Source organism: Thermobia domestica, chromosome 5, assembly GCF_964235325.1.
Source record: "Thermobia domestica chromosome 5, izTheDome1.hap1.1, whole genome shotgun sequence".
Classification (NCBI taxonomy): Eukaryota; Metazoa; Arthropoda; class Insecta; order Zygentoma; family Lepismatidae; genus Thermobia; species Thermobia domestica.
The window spans coordinates 140,124,704-140,140,291 of record NC_137458.1 but is presented as its reverse complement, the minus strand read 5'-3'; the positions used below and the strand labels follow the sequence as shown (position 1 = coordinate 140,140,291).

Here is a 15,588-nt window from a genome sequence, read left to right as displayed (position 1 = left end):
CACTGCTTCGCCATCACTTATGCATAATTGGATTCTTCGGATGGGTGTTCCTTTGATATCTTCTTACCCGACATTTCTATTTCTCTCCGTTATACAGATACTGTATTCCTACTTTCCGCCTCCAATAGTGTCCCTACAGCGTAGCGATTATTGCCTTTGATCATTAACATTGGTTGCTACATGTTCCATGTAATATCCCCTTCTACAGTTTGTCAGTGTAAATTGTTCACATTTGTGCTCGATTTATTCACTTCGTTTGTGCCTCTCGAGCTGCCACTATTTCGCCATCACTTATACATATTTGAATTCTTCGTATACGGGGTTCCTTTGATATCTTTTGAACCGACATTCCTATTTCTTTCCGTTACAAAGATATTGTATTCCTACACTCCGCCTCCGATAGTGATCCTACAGCGTAGCCATTGTTGCCTTTGTTCACTAACATTTGTCGCTGCATGTTTCATGTAACTTCCCTCCTACAATTGTTCAGTGTAAATTATTCACTTTTCTCCATGTTTCATTCACTTTCTTTGTGCCGCCTCTGGCGCCGCCACTGTTTCGCCATCACTTATGCATAATTGGATTCTTCGAAAGGGGTTTCCTTTGATATCTTTTGACCCTACATTCGTACTTCTCTCCGTTCTTGCGATAATGCAAATTGCCGCCTCGTAAGGTGACATTTCAGATTCATCCAATGTTCATATGACATTTTTTGCTTATTTCTGCCTGTGGATTCATCTCCCGCATTTTCCGTCATTGATGCATGAGCACCCTATATATATATATATATATATATATATATATATATATATATATATATATATATATATATATATATATATATATATATATATATATACTATCAGGAGTACTCGTCCTTCTCACAGCAATAATAGATTTGTGGAAAACATTTGTGAGATGTTACGACGAATATTTGAATATTCATTGTTTGACCTCATAATTTGCTTAGAAAGAATGTAAATATAAACAACTATATCAGGGGCAACGTAACATTATTCTGTTTACATCACTTTAGCAGATAAGCTTTCTTGTGTGGAGTTGTCCTTTATAAACTTACATTATAAGGTTGCTTACACCGTTATGATGTTTTATCTTTTATTTGAAAGGTCTTATAATTTTGTTCTAGCTTTACTTATAGTTGAAGTTAGCGTTGCATAAATAAAAATAATAAATGTAATAGATACATAACTTATTAGTAATATGGGCAATTGATACAGATTTTCACACTACAATTAACTCTTCCCTACTTTCTCTTTCAGTGAATGCGAATACCGTTACAGTGATTGAGCGTAGGTCAATTAATTCTTCAGTTGCTGTTCCAATTGAGGATAGCTTTGAAAACATCAGAAACCCAAATTCCAACGTTGAGTATTGCAGATGCAGTTGGCCACAGCATCTTCTGATTCCGAAAGGCACTCCAGAAGGCTTCGATGCTGAACTCTTTGTCATGATTTCAAATTATGAATATGATCGTGTAAGTACTGAACATTATTAATAACCCGTACATATAAAGAGCATATATGTATTATACGATTATCTTTAATTGTAGGAAATTGAAGTTCTGAATATCAGGACCTCCTTCTTATAACAATCGTGAATGATAAATTTCAAAATTTTCACGACTTTGCAGCATTCGGATATCAGAGACAGACGGGAACAAATTTCTGGTTTCTGGTCGTAGTAACGAGGATGAAAATTTTATGTTGAAAAATGTGTTCACGACAGTTAAAGAAGTAATTAATTATGATAGAATGAGAAATTATTGAAACTGTTAGCTTAAATTTTCCTACATGGCTGTTTATTTCTTAGGTTATTGAATGATGCTGAGACATTATGATGAAAAAGAAACAGAATGAGTTTTAGAAAACATACATTAATATTTTTCTACTTTTGTAAATATATTGTTTCCTCAACGATCTTCTATTTCTCTCGAAATCTAATACTTTATGTCTTCACATTTGGGAATAATAATTCTGACCTCCTCCATGCTGATATCGAGAACGACTGCAGTAAGATCTTAAAACTATCATTGGGGTACATTGGGATGTCTGGAGTAGAGAGGTTTACATAAATTAATATATACTATAGTAACTTTTGATGACTAAGAATAATTCAATTTCTTTGAGTTCCATGGTTTACTTCATTTCCTTCCAAAATCGCCAACTTTGCAAAAAGTTTCTTTTTAGGACGGAACAATAAAGTTTGAACAGCATAACACGGCGAAAATCTAAATTGTAACTTATCTAATAATTGACGTAATGTTTGCCTGAATAAGCAACTTATTAATACCATGGTATTTTCAACCGTCAGGTCCAAATTTACCGACTTTGATAGCCACAACTTAGGTTTGTGGCAACATGAAATTCAATCATATAATTTAATTCTACCGTTAATATTTTTCCATGTATACGGTGTTTGTAATAATGGCGTATATCGGTATGCACATAAGTAGGTAATGGGGAAGTTGTAAAATAAATAAAAATATGATCATCATTAGTGTCAGATACATAGTGTTCATTGTAGAGATGAACATCCCAACTGCCAATGCCGTTAATCAGCTTTTGTCGGCATAGTAGATGAGAATGAGTGAAAAATAAAATTACTAACAAGGAAACCGACTCAAGTGTGACACAAAATTATGGACCATTTTATGCGCAATCGAAGTGTTTTTGTGAGCAATGAATTTCAATAGAGAGGAAAACCCTCGATCTCAATCGTTCCGGTGATATCGAGGGGTAAGTGGAAAGCTGGTGCTCTGATATTTTGTGGATTGTCGGGGTTGTTGCGAGTGAATATGTTTGAAAATTGCATTTGAATATTACGAATGATGCACCAAAGCGAATAAAACTGGTGTTGTATGTTGAGGTGAGTGGTGTATCTTTTACCTGGTGCCGGAAAAAATAGGGGCTTTAAGAAATAGCAAACTCCTTTGACACGAAGAACAAAATTGCGATATTACTTGCAAATGTATGATGTGTTTAGTTCGTAGAAAATAAGAAAAGGTTATATGAAAATGTATTAATTGCATTGCCAAAGGAACAGAGAAGTTATTTGTGAACAAAAATACAAGGTCATATTCTGTGCAAAAGCACTATAGGAAAACAGATCAAACAATATGGAACATAAACACATATTGTTGCAAACTTAATTTTTGTCCATGGATTATTCCGATTTTCACCCTCGACTATTATATAGCAAAATGCAATTTTGGATCACTTTTCATTCCGATCGATTAATAATTGTAGAAGTTATAAATGTTTCGAAAGTTTGGACGGCCATTATTTTTTAAATTTCTTCTCTTATTTGACCTGACCATGCTTTTATTTGATTAAGTATACAAAGAAATCTCTACATAGACACCTTACACACCTATTTCAGGGAACAATGCAACCCCGTTATTTTCGTCTTCAACCTTCGAAACATTCTTTCCCTTAAATTTTTTACGGATTCATCGGTTTTGTAATCCTCATGTCTAAAGCGACGTATTAGTACTAAAGTTCGGAGATGAAGGCCAAGTTAAGGCAATTAATCCAGTTCTCGTTTAAGGCCAAATTAAGGCAAGTTTGGGCAAGTCAACTGGCACGGAATCATAGACTGCCAACTCCAAAGGTGTTTCTGGTTCATCTATTATACAAGATGTTTCAAAACAACACTGACAATCCACCTAACACCAAAATAAGACAAAATGTATAGACCAACCTGGATGCGCAAATGTTTCATTTCGGAGTTATAGGCTGCCGAAAACATGAGAAAATGAACTTTAAAGGTGAATAGCTCCAAAACTATGGGACCTACCATAGTCGGTTCAAGACTTCGCTCAGGAGCTAGTATGTACCCTATCCAAATATCCATGTTTCAGAATTCTTCGATACTTTCGCAACAATTTGTATAAAGGTAGTTGGTGAGTACTTCAAATCATATGCGCGTAATCAAATAGCCTCTACATTTTTTTGTGTATGGAAGTACCGGTATTGTTTTGAAACACGCTTATATATATATGTATGGATATGTATAATGTATGTAGTTTCGATTATCCGCAAGAACAGCGAAAGAAAAATTTACATTGCTATTGCAGCGTGTACAATTATTTTTCATAAGTAGTCGCTGCGGACTGACACTCTGCATGCAAATAAGTACTGTATGTTGTGAAATATAAAAATAAATTACATTGTAAAAATTAATATTTCTAATGATAGTGAACGTTTGGAAGTGCAATTGTACTCTGATATACAGTAGTTTATTGTTTTAGGTATGGAAATCGAGAATTGAGATGAGTGATTTCCGTGCTAGTAAATTAACTTCGTTCATTGTGGAATGAGAGTCCTCGGGCGAACATTTTAGGGCTAATTACGAACCACAAATAATAATAATAATAATAATAATAATAATAATAATAATAATAATAATAATAATAATAATAATAATAATAATAATAATAGTAATAATAATAATAATAATAATAATAATAATAATAATAATAATAATAATAATAATAATAATAATAATAATAATAATAATATGGAACATATTTCTCAACGAACAGCTTCTATGGAAACATTATTTAAATATATGATTCTATTGGCAAAGTTTTTTTTATTTGATTTGATTTATTGATATATAACACAACAAGCGCAGGCCTAATTACAGTGTTACATAGTATATACTTTACACAGATTATATAGATTAATAAAGCTATTGGTAATAATTGTCTTACAGAATTAATAGACTTCTTAAAACTACTTACATCCATTGCCAGTACATCCAGGTTGAAATTTTCTTTAACTAACCTGTTGTAGGTTGCACTAACTCTCCATATAGGAGTTCTGCTTAAGAAGTTTGTTTTCGCTGTCATATAAAAAAATGTATTTTTCGAAGCAGTGCGCCATTTAGTGTATGGTACTTGGATACATATTTGTTCGTTAAGATTAGGACAGTATATTTTACCATGAAAGATTTTGTGTAAAAATAATAAATCAATATTTCTTCTCCTGAGTTCTAATGTTTCAAATTTAAAATTTTCAACAAGGTTAATGTAGCTTTCAAATTTTGGATAGAATTTTGTTTTTTTAAGTGTAAGAAGTCTTAAAAACTTATTTTGAGTACGCTCAATCAAGAATGAGTATTTCTGTATATTAGGGCCTGTATATAGATATATTCTGTATATAGGTATTGCCTATTCCCCATTTGTAACGCCCACCTATCTATTTCCTTTTCTTCTATCTGACCCCTGTGTGATCTCCCGTATTAAACCATCTATTCTGATTTCCCCCTAGAGATTATGCTCCTCTTTATCTAACATAGTCATGACATATTCGAATTTCTGGCTTATATTGTTAACTTCATGTAAAACCCTAGGTTTACTATCATCAAATTATTTAACTTAAATATATTTGATTGATGATATTATCATTAATTTCGGTTTATTTTATATTTTGAGGAGCTCGTCAATTTTTATGCATCTAGATATATAAAGTGAGCGTATTCGGAAAAATGTGTTTTAAGGATTTATTATTATTATTATTATTATTATTATTATTATTATTTTCACTCCAGATTATCATTGGCAAAATTTTATTCTGACGAGATTTTAGCCTAGGAATTTCGGCATAACAATATTTGATTCACGCGATTTAGTTTCACCCACATAGTGAGCTGCAACGTTTTGATCACATGGGATTTTGGTCAGTGATCGCTAGAATTAAACTCGTAAATCGTAAAAACCCATAGAATAAAGTAGATTCCTTACAACCGTTATTATTCATAATTACAACGGCATAATTTCTTATTAGGTTACGTTTGAACCAATGTTAAAATGGAATTGCATGTTTCCCAATTGATGAAGGAAGTCATTATTATTTTTTTTACTTCAACATTTAAAAAAATGAAAATTCTTTTTGTTTAAATTACTAAGCTGAAAATTTTATGACCCATAACTTACGTGGACATATGAAATAATTGTGAAATATGTATCCGTAATATTGTTATTTTATTTTTTTTACCTTATTCTTGGATTACAGGTCGAGCAAGAGGTTAATGGTCCAGATTATGGGTGCGTACCAGCACATAGTTATTGTGGTATTCCAGACGGGATGTATCCAGATGCACGAGCAATGGGATTTCCTTTCGATCGCCTTCCAAGTAACAAATCAATAACTTTGGCCGATTTCTTATTGCCAAATATGATAGTACAAGATGTTTCAGTAAGGTTTGACGGCTTCAGCGCTTGAGTTTCCGATCAAATTTGACATAAATGTGATACTAACTTTTACTCCCCTTCCTCAATGTTTAACTGAAAAATAGTTATATTATTAATATAATGCAATACAATATATTTGCAGGGCTCAATGTAAACTCTTATGCTTGCCTTTTTCGTCCATTAAAAACTCATTTTGTCAACTGTCGTCAATAAAATGAGTATAATTGTGAGGTTTTGAAGCACTTAAGAAATGAAATTGCAGGAGGTTCACGTAAAAAAACTAATGTCAACTTATTTACATTAAGTCCCGAAAGATCAACAATTGTTTGATGTGCAGTCAATAGAGAATGTATCACGTTATCGATATCATTAACAAGTTTGAAGAATGGCTGTTACCTCTTTCATCAAATATATTCCCAACTGTTCTCAAAACGCAAGAGAATCACTGTTGTGTCAATAACATTTGGTTTTCTTCGATAGTCACTTATCCATGATCTGGTCATAACTTTCAGTGCTTGTATACGTTTCTCTTAAAGGACCAATAGTTTGTTATTTACAAAATGGAATTAATACATTGTCAAATTAATCTGCTTTAGTATTTCGTTGTGCTTTTCAGAAACGAAATAAAAATTCGATATTAAATGTTATGATAGTACAATATATTAAATTATTTTCTTTCTCCACATATTCACAAATTTAGCTAAAATAAGGTAACACCGGTCTTCTAATTTTCGATTAACGGAAAAGAACGAAAATTAGTGTAATTCCATTATAAGGTTTACCGATAAGAGAAAACAAAATTTACGAAAACACTGCATAAATATGGGTTCAATTGTGTAAATATAACAATAAATAATAAACTTATGAACAATGTAATTGTGATTTGATTTATTAACATGATTATAAAATTCAATTCTTCATAATATTTTGTCTAGCATACATGTTTAAACTAGCGCCATATTACTTAGTAGCATATTTCCTGGAAAAATTATATAATCTATTATCTAGTGATAGAACAGTACGTATAATATTACGGTAAAAGAGTTTTAACTAGAAGAGTATTCAATCTTTGTCAAATATATCACTACGATTATGAAAGCCTACATTTCTCATTACTGACAGGAAGCTCATATAGGAGTCTTCATTGGTAGTTACAAGAAACTTTACATTAACATGTAACTCTTCGCAAGTGTAACATTTCGATTTTGATAAAATTTGGCAGGTAGATACTACATGCAAAATAAACGAATACTTGTTTTTTTGTTTTATGCGGAAAAAGGTTTTAAGTGGCAAAAGCTCCTACCCAAATTTTGAAAGTTGACGCATGAAAACCAAGAGGAAATGGACCGAAGTCAATGAAATTGTGTACACATATTGTAGACGTTAAATGAGGGAATACATGCTCCGTAGTTTCCTAAAAGAAACGGTTGGGTGTGGCACGGATCCCTCCAAACCCTTGATAACTAAATTTCAAAAGTGCAAATAACCGTATATCAGAAGTATCTAAAGAACATGAAGAATTGCAACCAAACTTTGCAGATGCAATAGGCAAAAACAGAGGAATAGGGATTGTTTTATTTTCTGCGGAGAAAGGTTTCAGGGGCAAAAGCCCTTACTCAAAATTTTGAAAGTTAACGCCCGAAAGGTAAGAAAAAGTTGACTGAAATGAATGAAGAAGTGCATAGATATTGGAGACGTAGGATGAGTGAATACGTGTTTCGTATTTTCCTGTAAAAACTATTCGGTGGGACACGGACTAGTCCAAATCTTAGATCACGAAATATAAAAAGTGCTAATAACAGTGAAATGCCTAAAGAACACGAAGAATTACAACGAAACTTTGTGTAGCAACAACATTCAAGAAATAAACGAATATTTGTTTTTTTTTTTATTTTCTGCGAAAAGCGGTTTTAGGAGGGAAAGTACCTACCGAAAATTTTGAAACCTGATCTCTGAAGAGCAAGAAGAAGTGTACGAAGTGGATGAAACTTCACAGATGTTGTAGACGTAAAATGGGGGAATACGTGTTTCGTATTTTTCTGGAAAAAGAAACGAAAAAACCGGTTGGGTGAGCACAGACCTTCTAAAGCGTTGATTGCGAAATATCAAAAGTAGAAATACGTATACGTCATAAGTTCCTAAAGGATATGGAGAATACGCAAAATATAAATGAATATGTATATCTTTTATTTTCTGCTGAAAAATGGTTTTAGGGCCCAAAGGTACCCACCTAAAATTTTGAAATTTAGAAGATGAAGGGCAACAAAAAGTGGACGGAAGTGAATGAAACTGTGCACAGATATTGTAAACGTAAAATGAGGAAATACATGTTTGTTACTTTCCTGAAAAACAAAAGAAACGATTTGATGGGGCACAGACCTCCTAAACCGTTAATTAGAAATATCAAAAGTGCAAATAAGTATAAGTCAAAAGTTCCTAAAGGATATGGAGAATTGCAATGAAAATTTGTACAGGGACAATTAGGAAAAAATAAACGAACACGTGTTTTTACTTTGTGTGGTAAAGAGTGTTGGGGCAAGGCCCCCTCCAAAAAGAAATAAATATTACCGTAGTAGTGCAGGAAGGAGTGGACCGAAGCAAATGAAATTGTGGGTAGATATTATATAGTATTTCTTATCTACTGTGTGTTTCAGAAGTAAAGCATCACAGGCAGTAGTCAATGGTGCGAGATATTCCGCGCGGTATTGCGGATTGCGGACTCTCCTTTCCCTTCTCGCTCTTCCTCCAATAGAGATTATAACACATACATTGGCAACAATATTCACAATGTAAATATATTATTCCAGCAAACTCAAGAATTTTGATTGTGCATCCTAGAAGTATATATATTGTGCATCTAGTAGAACTAAATTATTTACCTGTAAACTTTTCCAGTGGAAATGCTAAGCACTCGTCTTCAACACTACTTTCACTATCGTCTATCCAGTTAATACACCGTCATTGTCTGAATCTGAGTCTTGTACATTTATTATTATTGGATCCAACGGGTTACGATATTTTATGACACCATTCAGACGTCTAATGCTTTTGAATTACTTCTAGAGGAGGAAGGAGAGAATAAAAGTCGCACATAATGAGGTAGTGAAACCGTGAAAGAAAAAGAAACGGAAAACATACTGCGTTTCTTCTGTCAAATAACGAAGAATCTATCTTGAAGTTAATTTCACAACAATGTTATGAACTTCCACACTTTGTTCTTATGATGTTAGGCTTATATGAATCAAATTGAAAAGGGGTGTAGCCACGGGGAAAAGGGAGCCCTGTCTTTCCTAACTATTTCCACCTCTCAAACGAGGTTCGTCTGGTATATGTTTAATAAAATTATTTAATAGTTAATGTAAATGAGGGACGTTTATGATAAAATATAAAAATTAAAAAATAAACATCAATACGGTTTCTGTACCTAATTAAAACAACTAAAATTAATCTATGCTTTATATTATCTTTCCCTAACCCGGCGCAAGATGAACTCACTACTATATTATTACACAAATCATCTGAGTTTATATTGGAAGGATCCCCAAATCAGAACAAGAGCACAAAGCAACACAACACATTTTATTGGTTATAAACATAAGAGCAGAAGAAAAACCGACACGAAAGCCACCGAGGATAGCCAAAAGAAGACGGACCTCGCGCAAGGACCCGAAGAGGACAGATAAAAGGCGGACCACTGAGGAATCCAGCATCAGTTGTCAAACTAATCAAATCACCTACACCGCCCTCAGGTAGTACTGGACTAGGGGTACACCTATCCTTACCCGAGGTGGCACTGGACTAGGGTTACACCTATTCTTACCTGAGGTCTCACTGGACAAGGGGTCCTTTCTACAACCAACCCTCATGAAGCTGCCTTGAGCTGAGGGAGCTATCCTTCAAGACTCACCAGAACCGGAAGTGTTTGGAGACTGCCTTGAGAGAAGGGGCACCGTGCAAACACCTATTTCCTCTCATCTAGATATAACTAGATAGGCACTATTTTACTATTTGTAATCAAACACGTTTTGTATTTAACAATTTTTATAATAAATTGGTGAAGGGGATAAATCTCGGTCCATTATTGACTCTACCAAAGTCATTGCATGGTGATGAGCACCGGAGTTTGTACGGGACGCTCTTTTTATTAAAATTTTACAGGCACAAAGTCAGTATAAAATTTATCAAAGTTTTGCTATCAAAATTCAACTAAAATTTATATAAACTCCCCCACTTCCTTTTTTCTCTTACTTTCCTTATGTGCCATTTATGCCAGAAAGTAGATCAGGTGAACAAACATACAAATCAGGAGAAAATAACACGAATATGACAGAGGGTACATCCAGTATATCCTTTAATATGCCACATTTAACAAAGTATGCAGGACACGTGCACGAGGACTCGGACAGTTTTTCCATCCTAAGCGTAAAGGTGACAATCACAAAGTCATCATTTCTGTTTCAGAGGGGAAGGAACTGGACAAGATCTCCATGCTCAGATCAGCAAGATTTTTTTGTCTTAAGAACGGCACATTATATAGAAAACAAAACCACCCTGATTATGGCTTACTATACCTTCTATGTATACCGAAGTCGTTAGCCAATTTGTGGTTCATAACCTTCCACTGCTAGGCGACCAATCCCCATTTTGGGTTTCAAAATCATACAAAACATCCATTAAGAAATTTTATACGCCACATTTAAAAAATATCTTGCTCACAAATACGCACATACGAGGATTGACAACGTTTAAAAAACTACCACCAAAGAAGCAGGCCGAACTACTACATCACCCGGTTTGAGAGATAGCAACAACATGGATATATGAAGAACTAGGACCCTTTCTAAGTAGAGAAGGAAGAAATTAGTGCATACTAGTAGCCACGGAACAAGCTACACGATATGTGATCGCAAAAACAGTTGACGCCATAAACGCGGAAAACAGAGAAATTCTTGGAACATGATATTATCCTCAAATTTAGAGCATTTATAACGCTGTATTGGGACCTACATACAGTGCATGGAGCGACTTGTTTACAATATTTAGCACAAAAGTGCGATTTCGTATATAAGTGTTCACCACCATATAATCATGCTTCCATAGGACTAGTAGAACAGACGAATAACATCATACAGAATTGTTTTAAATTTTTCGTACAAAAACACCATACGGAATGGGAAAGATGCTTACCGCACGTTACTTTTGGCATCAACACTTACATACAAGGAGGGACCAAATGTTCAGCAAGCTTCTTATTGTTTGCTTAGGAAAATAGGATCCCGACAGAATGTTCGTTCGAATCAAGGCAACATATACAAATTGATAGAGATAAACTACCGACCATCAGGATGAAAGTACGAAGTAACCTGGAAAAGGCGTATAACAAACAAATGCAGTTTTACGATAAGCAACATAGAGAGACAACTTATAATCCTGAGGACCTTATTTTGTTATATTAATATTATCCCGCAAGAAAGATTGGTTTAACTGAACATTTTACCGTTCACTATGAAGGCCCGGCACGAATCTTCGAGAAGCTTAATTCAAATTTATATCGAGTCGAATTACCATCTAAATTCAAGGACCAAATTCAAGAAATTGCGATGGACCGTTTAAAGCCATTTTACGAAGACCAAATCGAGGAGCATAAAATTAACAAGACAACAACATAAATGCAAAATAGTAGTATACAAAACTTTTGAATACTTACCTAATATATACTGAAGTGAATCACTCTCTTCCCGTTTAAAAACTTCTTATTGAGCCACTCCGTGAGATGACTCCTCCTTTTCCCATTGGTGGCCCGCTTATACTCTTTTACAAAATTAGATATTATTTTTCTAACTTTCGCTCTTTCATCTTCTTCAGGTAACGAAGACCACTTAAGATTTTTTCGGTGATTTTTTTCACTTTATTCCATTTTAAAACCTTCCGCACTTTCTTTGCGAGACGAGCAGTCACTTACACCATTTTTTCACTATACTAAATCAATTTAAAAGCATAGTGCTTTTCTCTTTCTTAGGATGAAGCGAATAGCCAGATCAGCGATTTACATCCGCATACTGCTAAGTACGGCAACCTGTGGAAATGAACCTGTGGCCAGCTGGGACTTACAGTCGCTAGATATAAACCAATCATTAATTACGATGACACAGAATTCATACCTTACCGTCTACATTTAGACTTTTCCGCTGTAGGGCTTAAAAACGTATCATGTTCTGGATATGAACAACTAATTACCTTATTATATGAAAAAGAGGAACAATTTATTTCTAAAATTAATACTATAATCCCATGCGATTTTAGGCAAGGATGCTCTCATAGGCATAAAGGAATGATATTCAGTCTTCTAATGGGACTTACAAATTTGTCATTTAGTGGATTTTCGCTGTATGAAGTACATAAGTTAAAAAGATCTATGAACCTTCTTAAAGACCAGACGGAACAACCTTAATACACACATACAGCAAATTAAAGAAAGTAATTTTCAACTAATCCATATTGTTTTTAATTTCACAGTAGCCATTGAATAATTAGTACTCAGACACATCATGAGGTTCTACAACTAATGTATACTACAACAACAAACGAACGGAAGTTCTGATAACTCTTTTAAATTTTCAGCTCATAGAACAGCACTACTTCTTAATAACACAAAGTATATTGGATAATAAAATTAATGATGCGCTAATTAAGCCAACACTTGCTAAGAGTATTATAGAGGGTAACACAAATCTAAGAGGTACTTTGATGGAGCATGTCTTAAGACTTTAGTTTACTTAATAGACATACGGCCGGCAAGCCTTACCTTAGAATATCGCAAACTCCTAACCAACTACAACTTCACCTTCAACTTACAAAACATACAACAAACTGTGACGTCTCTTTAAGCTCTAATTCAACATGAATATAGCCATTTACCAAGTTATCTTCCCGAGTTACATTTACATCAGGCTTTTCCATGGACTATTGTCATCATCTCTTGTACTTTATTTCTTCTTCCCCTTGCCATAGGGATGGCTTTACATCTCCTGTATAAACGTTTAAGAAAGCAACACCACTAATATCGCCTTTCCTTTCCAGAATTGTCTTCCAGGTTCTGCTACCGATAATTCTTATTTTCTTGGTTCTACTACTAATAATAACTTATCTTCGCCTAATCTTTTGCAAGACACGTTACAAAAACAAAAACTTGGCTAATCGACCCTACATATCCTTACCATTAGAAAGACTCAATTCACCGGCGCCTACTATCCAGATAGAATCTAAACCAATACAAACTATACATACAAAGTGCGACGTCAATATCAACACTGACTTTGATAACCATGATAACCACTGACATCGACCGATGCCCACAATCAGTGAACTTGTATACATTTAAAATCACAGTGATATCATTTCTGCCCACTTTGAGGGAAATGATAAACTGTTTGATCCTGCTTAGCTGGGACAGAACTAAAAGTGTTACTACCATTATATGTATATTTCGCAACAAGTGTTCTTACAGTGATTTTTCCAATATTTTATACTGTTCATAGTGCTTTCTAGTGTCTAAACAATATCTCAAGTGTCTTAGTGTTGTGGTGCAGTTACATTTCACTAATAACAATTATGTGTCTTTCTCCAAAATAATCTTCCAAATTATTTTTTCCAGTGCGTGGGGTTTAAGGATCCCCTCATCAGGACAAGATCACATGGCAACACAACACGTGCTATTTATTATAAACATAAGAGCAGAAGAAAAGCCGACACGAAAGGCACCGAGGATCGCCGAAAGAACACGGACCTCATGGAAGGACCCGAAGAGGACAGATAAAAGGCGGACCATTGAGTGACCCAGCATCAGTCGTCCAACTGATCAAATCAGCTACACCGCCCTGAGATCGCACTGGACTAGGAGTACAACTATGGTCGCACTGGACTAGGAGTTCAACCCGAGTTCGCAATGGACTAGGGGGTCTTTTTACAACCACGCCTCGCGAAGCTGCCTTGAGTTGAGGGGGCTATCCTTCAAGACTAATCAGAACTTCTTAAAGTGAGCAGTTAATGTGGTAATAAAATATTTCTAACAAGCGCCTGTGGTATTGTCAAAATTCGCAGTAGCGGAAGAAGTCAGTGTGCAGAACTGTTTGTCGCGAATTCTTAGCACCGCTCAAAGCCAATTGCATGAAGCATGAAGCATACTCAAGGTCATGCTGCTTGTCATTTGAAACACACAATAATAGTATTTCGGGATTCGCTATTAAGCTTTACAATGGTTTTCCGCGTAAACAAAAACATGTATCGATTTCTTTCCTGTTTATTGTTGACTAGCAGCGTTCACCCCGCTTCGCTGCGGTCACCCCGGAACGCAATAAACTTTGTTACTTAGATAATTTTTACTTTTTCGCTTTCAAGTGATATGATAAAAACCATAGAAGATTGCAGTAAATGTTAACATTATATCGCCTGTCATTTATGTTAACCCGCCGCGCTTCGCTGCGGTCACCCCGGAAGTTTTCGCTTTCAAGTGATATGATAAAAACCATAGTAGATTGCAGTAAATGTTAACATTATATCGCCTGTCATTTATGTTAACCCGCCGAGTGACACGGTCATGCGGGTTGCATATAAATACGTTTATTTTTACCTATGATGAACTAACAAAGGATTTGTACGTTATGGACACTTGAATGGTCAATTATCTCAAGACACTGGTAATTAAAAATTAAAGTGATATGATAAAAACCATCTAGGGTCCAAATCCTAATAACCCCCCAAAAATAAAAGAAATTGGTTCAGCCGTATTAGCGTGATGAGGTAACAAAGGATTTGTGCGTTCTCTTTTATATATATAGATATGCTAAATTTGAAGCAAATCGGATGGGGACTCTTTGGAAACACAAAAGGCCTTATCTTGTACAGGGTGTTTGAAAACAACACCGTCAACGTTTGGGAAGTGATTACAGACATCAAGAGAAGAAAAAAGTATGGATCAACTTGGGTGCAAAAATGCTTCCTTTCGGAGTTATAGGCTGTCGGAAACATGAAAAAAATGAACTTTAAAGGTCCATAGCTCCAAAAATATGGGACCTATATTAGTCGGTTCCAGATTTCACTTAGGAACTAGTATGTGTCCTATTCAAATATCCATGTTTCAGAATTTTGCTGTGCTTCTGCAAGTATTTTTATAAAGGTAGTTGGCGAGTTCTTTAAATTATATGCATGTAGCGAAAGAGCCTCTACAAAATTTGATGCGGAAGTAAGTCGGGATTCTGAAACATGGATATTTGGATAGGGCGCATACCAGTTCGTTAGTGTAGTCTTGAACAGACTATGTAGGTCTTATAGATTTGGGGCTATGGAACTTTAAATTTAATTTTTTTTCATGT

The 15,588-nt window shown here is 34.7% G+C and overlaps 1 protein-coding gene across 1 annotated transcript in view; it reads left to right on the top strand.

The window, feature by feature from the left end:
* LOC145685258 (phenoloxidase 3-like) overlaps positions 1-6,856 on the top strand; it is a 116,382-nt gene extending 109,526 nt beyond the window's left edge. The window contains exons 12-13 of the mRNA XM_081757624.1: positions 1,281-1,495; positions 6,039-6,856. Of these exons, the coding sequence (XP_081613750.1) occupies positions 1,281-1,495; positions 6,039-6,248 (425 nt within the window). The 3' untranslated portion in view covers positions 6,249-6,856. The remainder of the gene's footprint in view (positions 1-1,280; positions 1,496-6,038) is intronic.
* Positions 6,857-15,588: the final 8,732 nt, after the last annotated feature.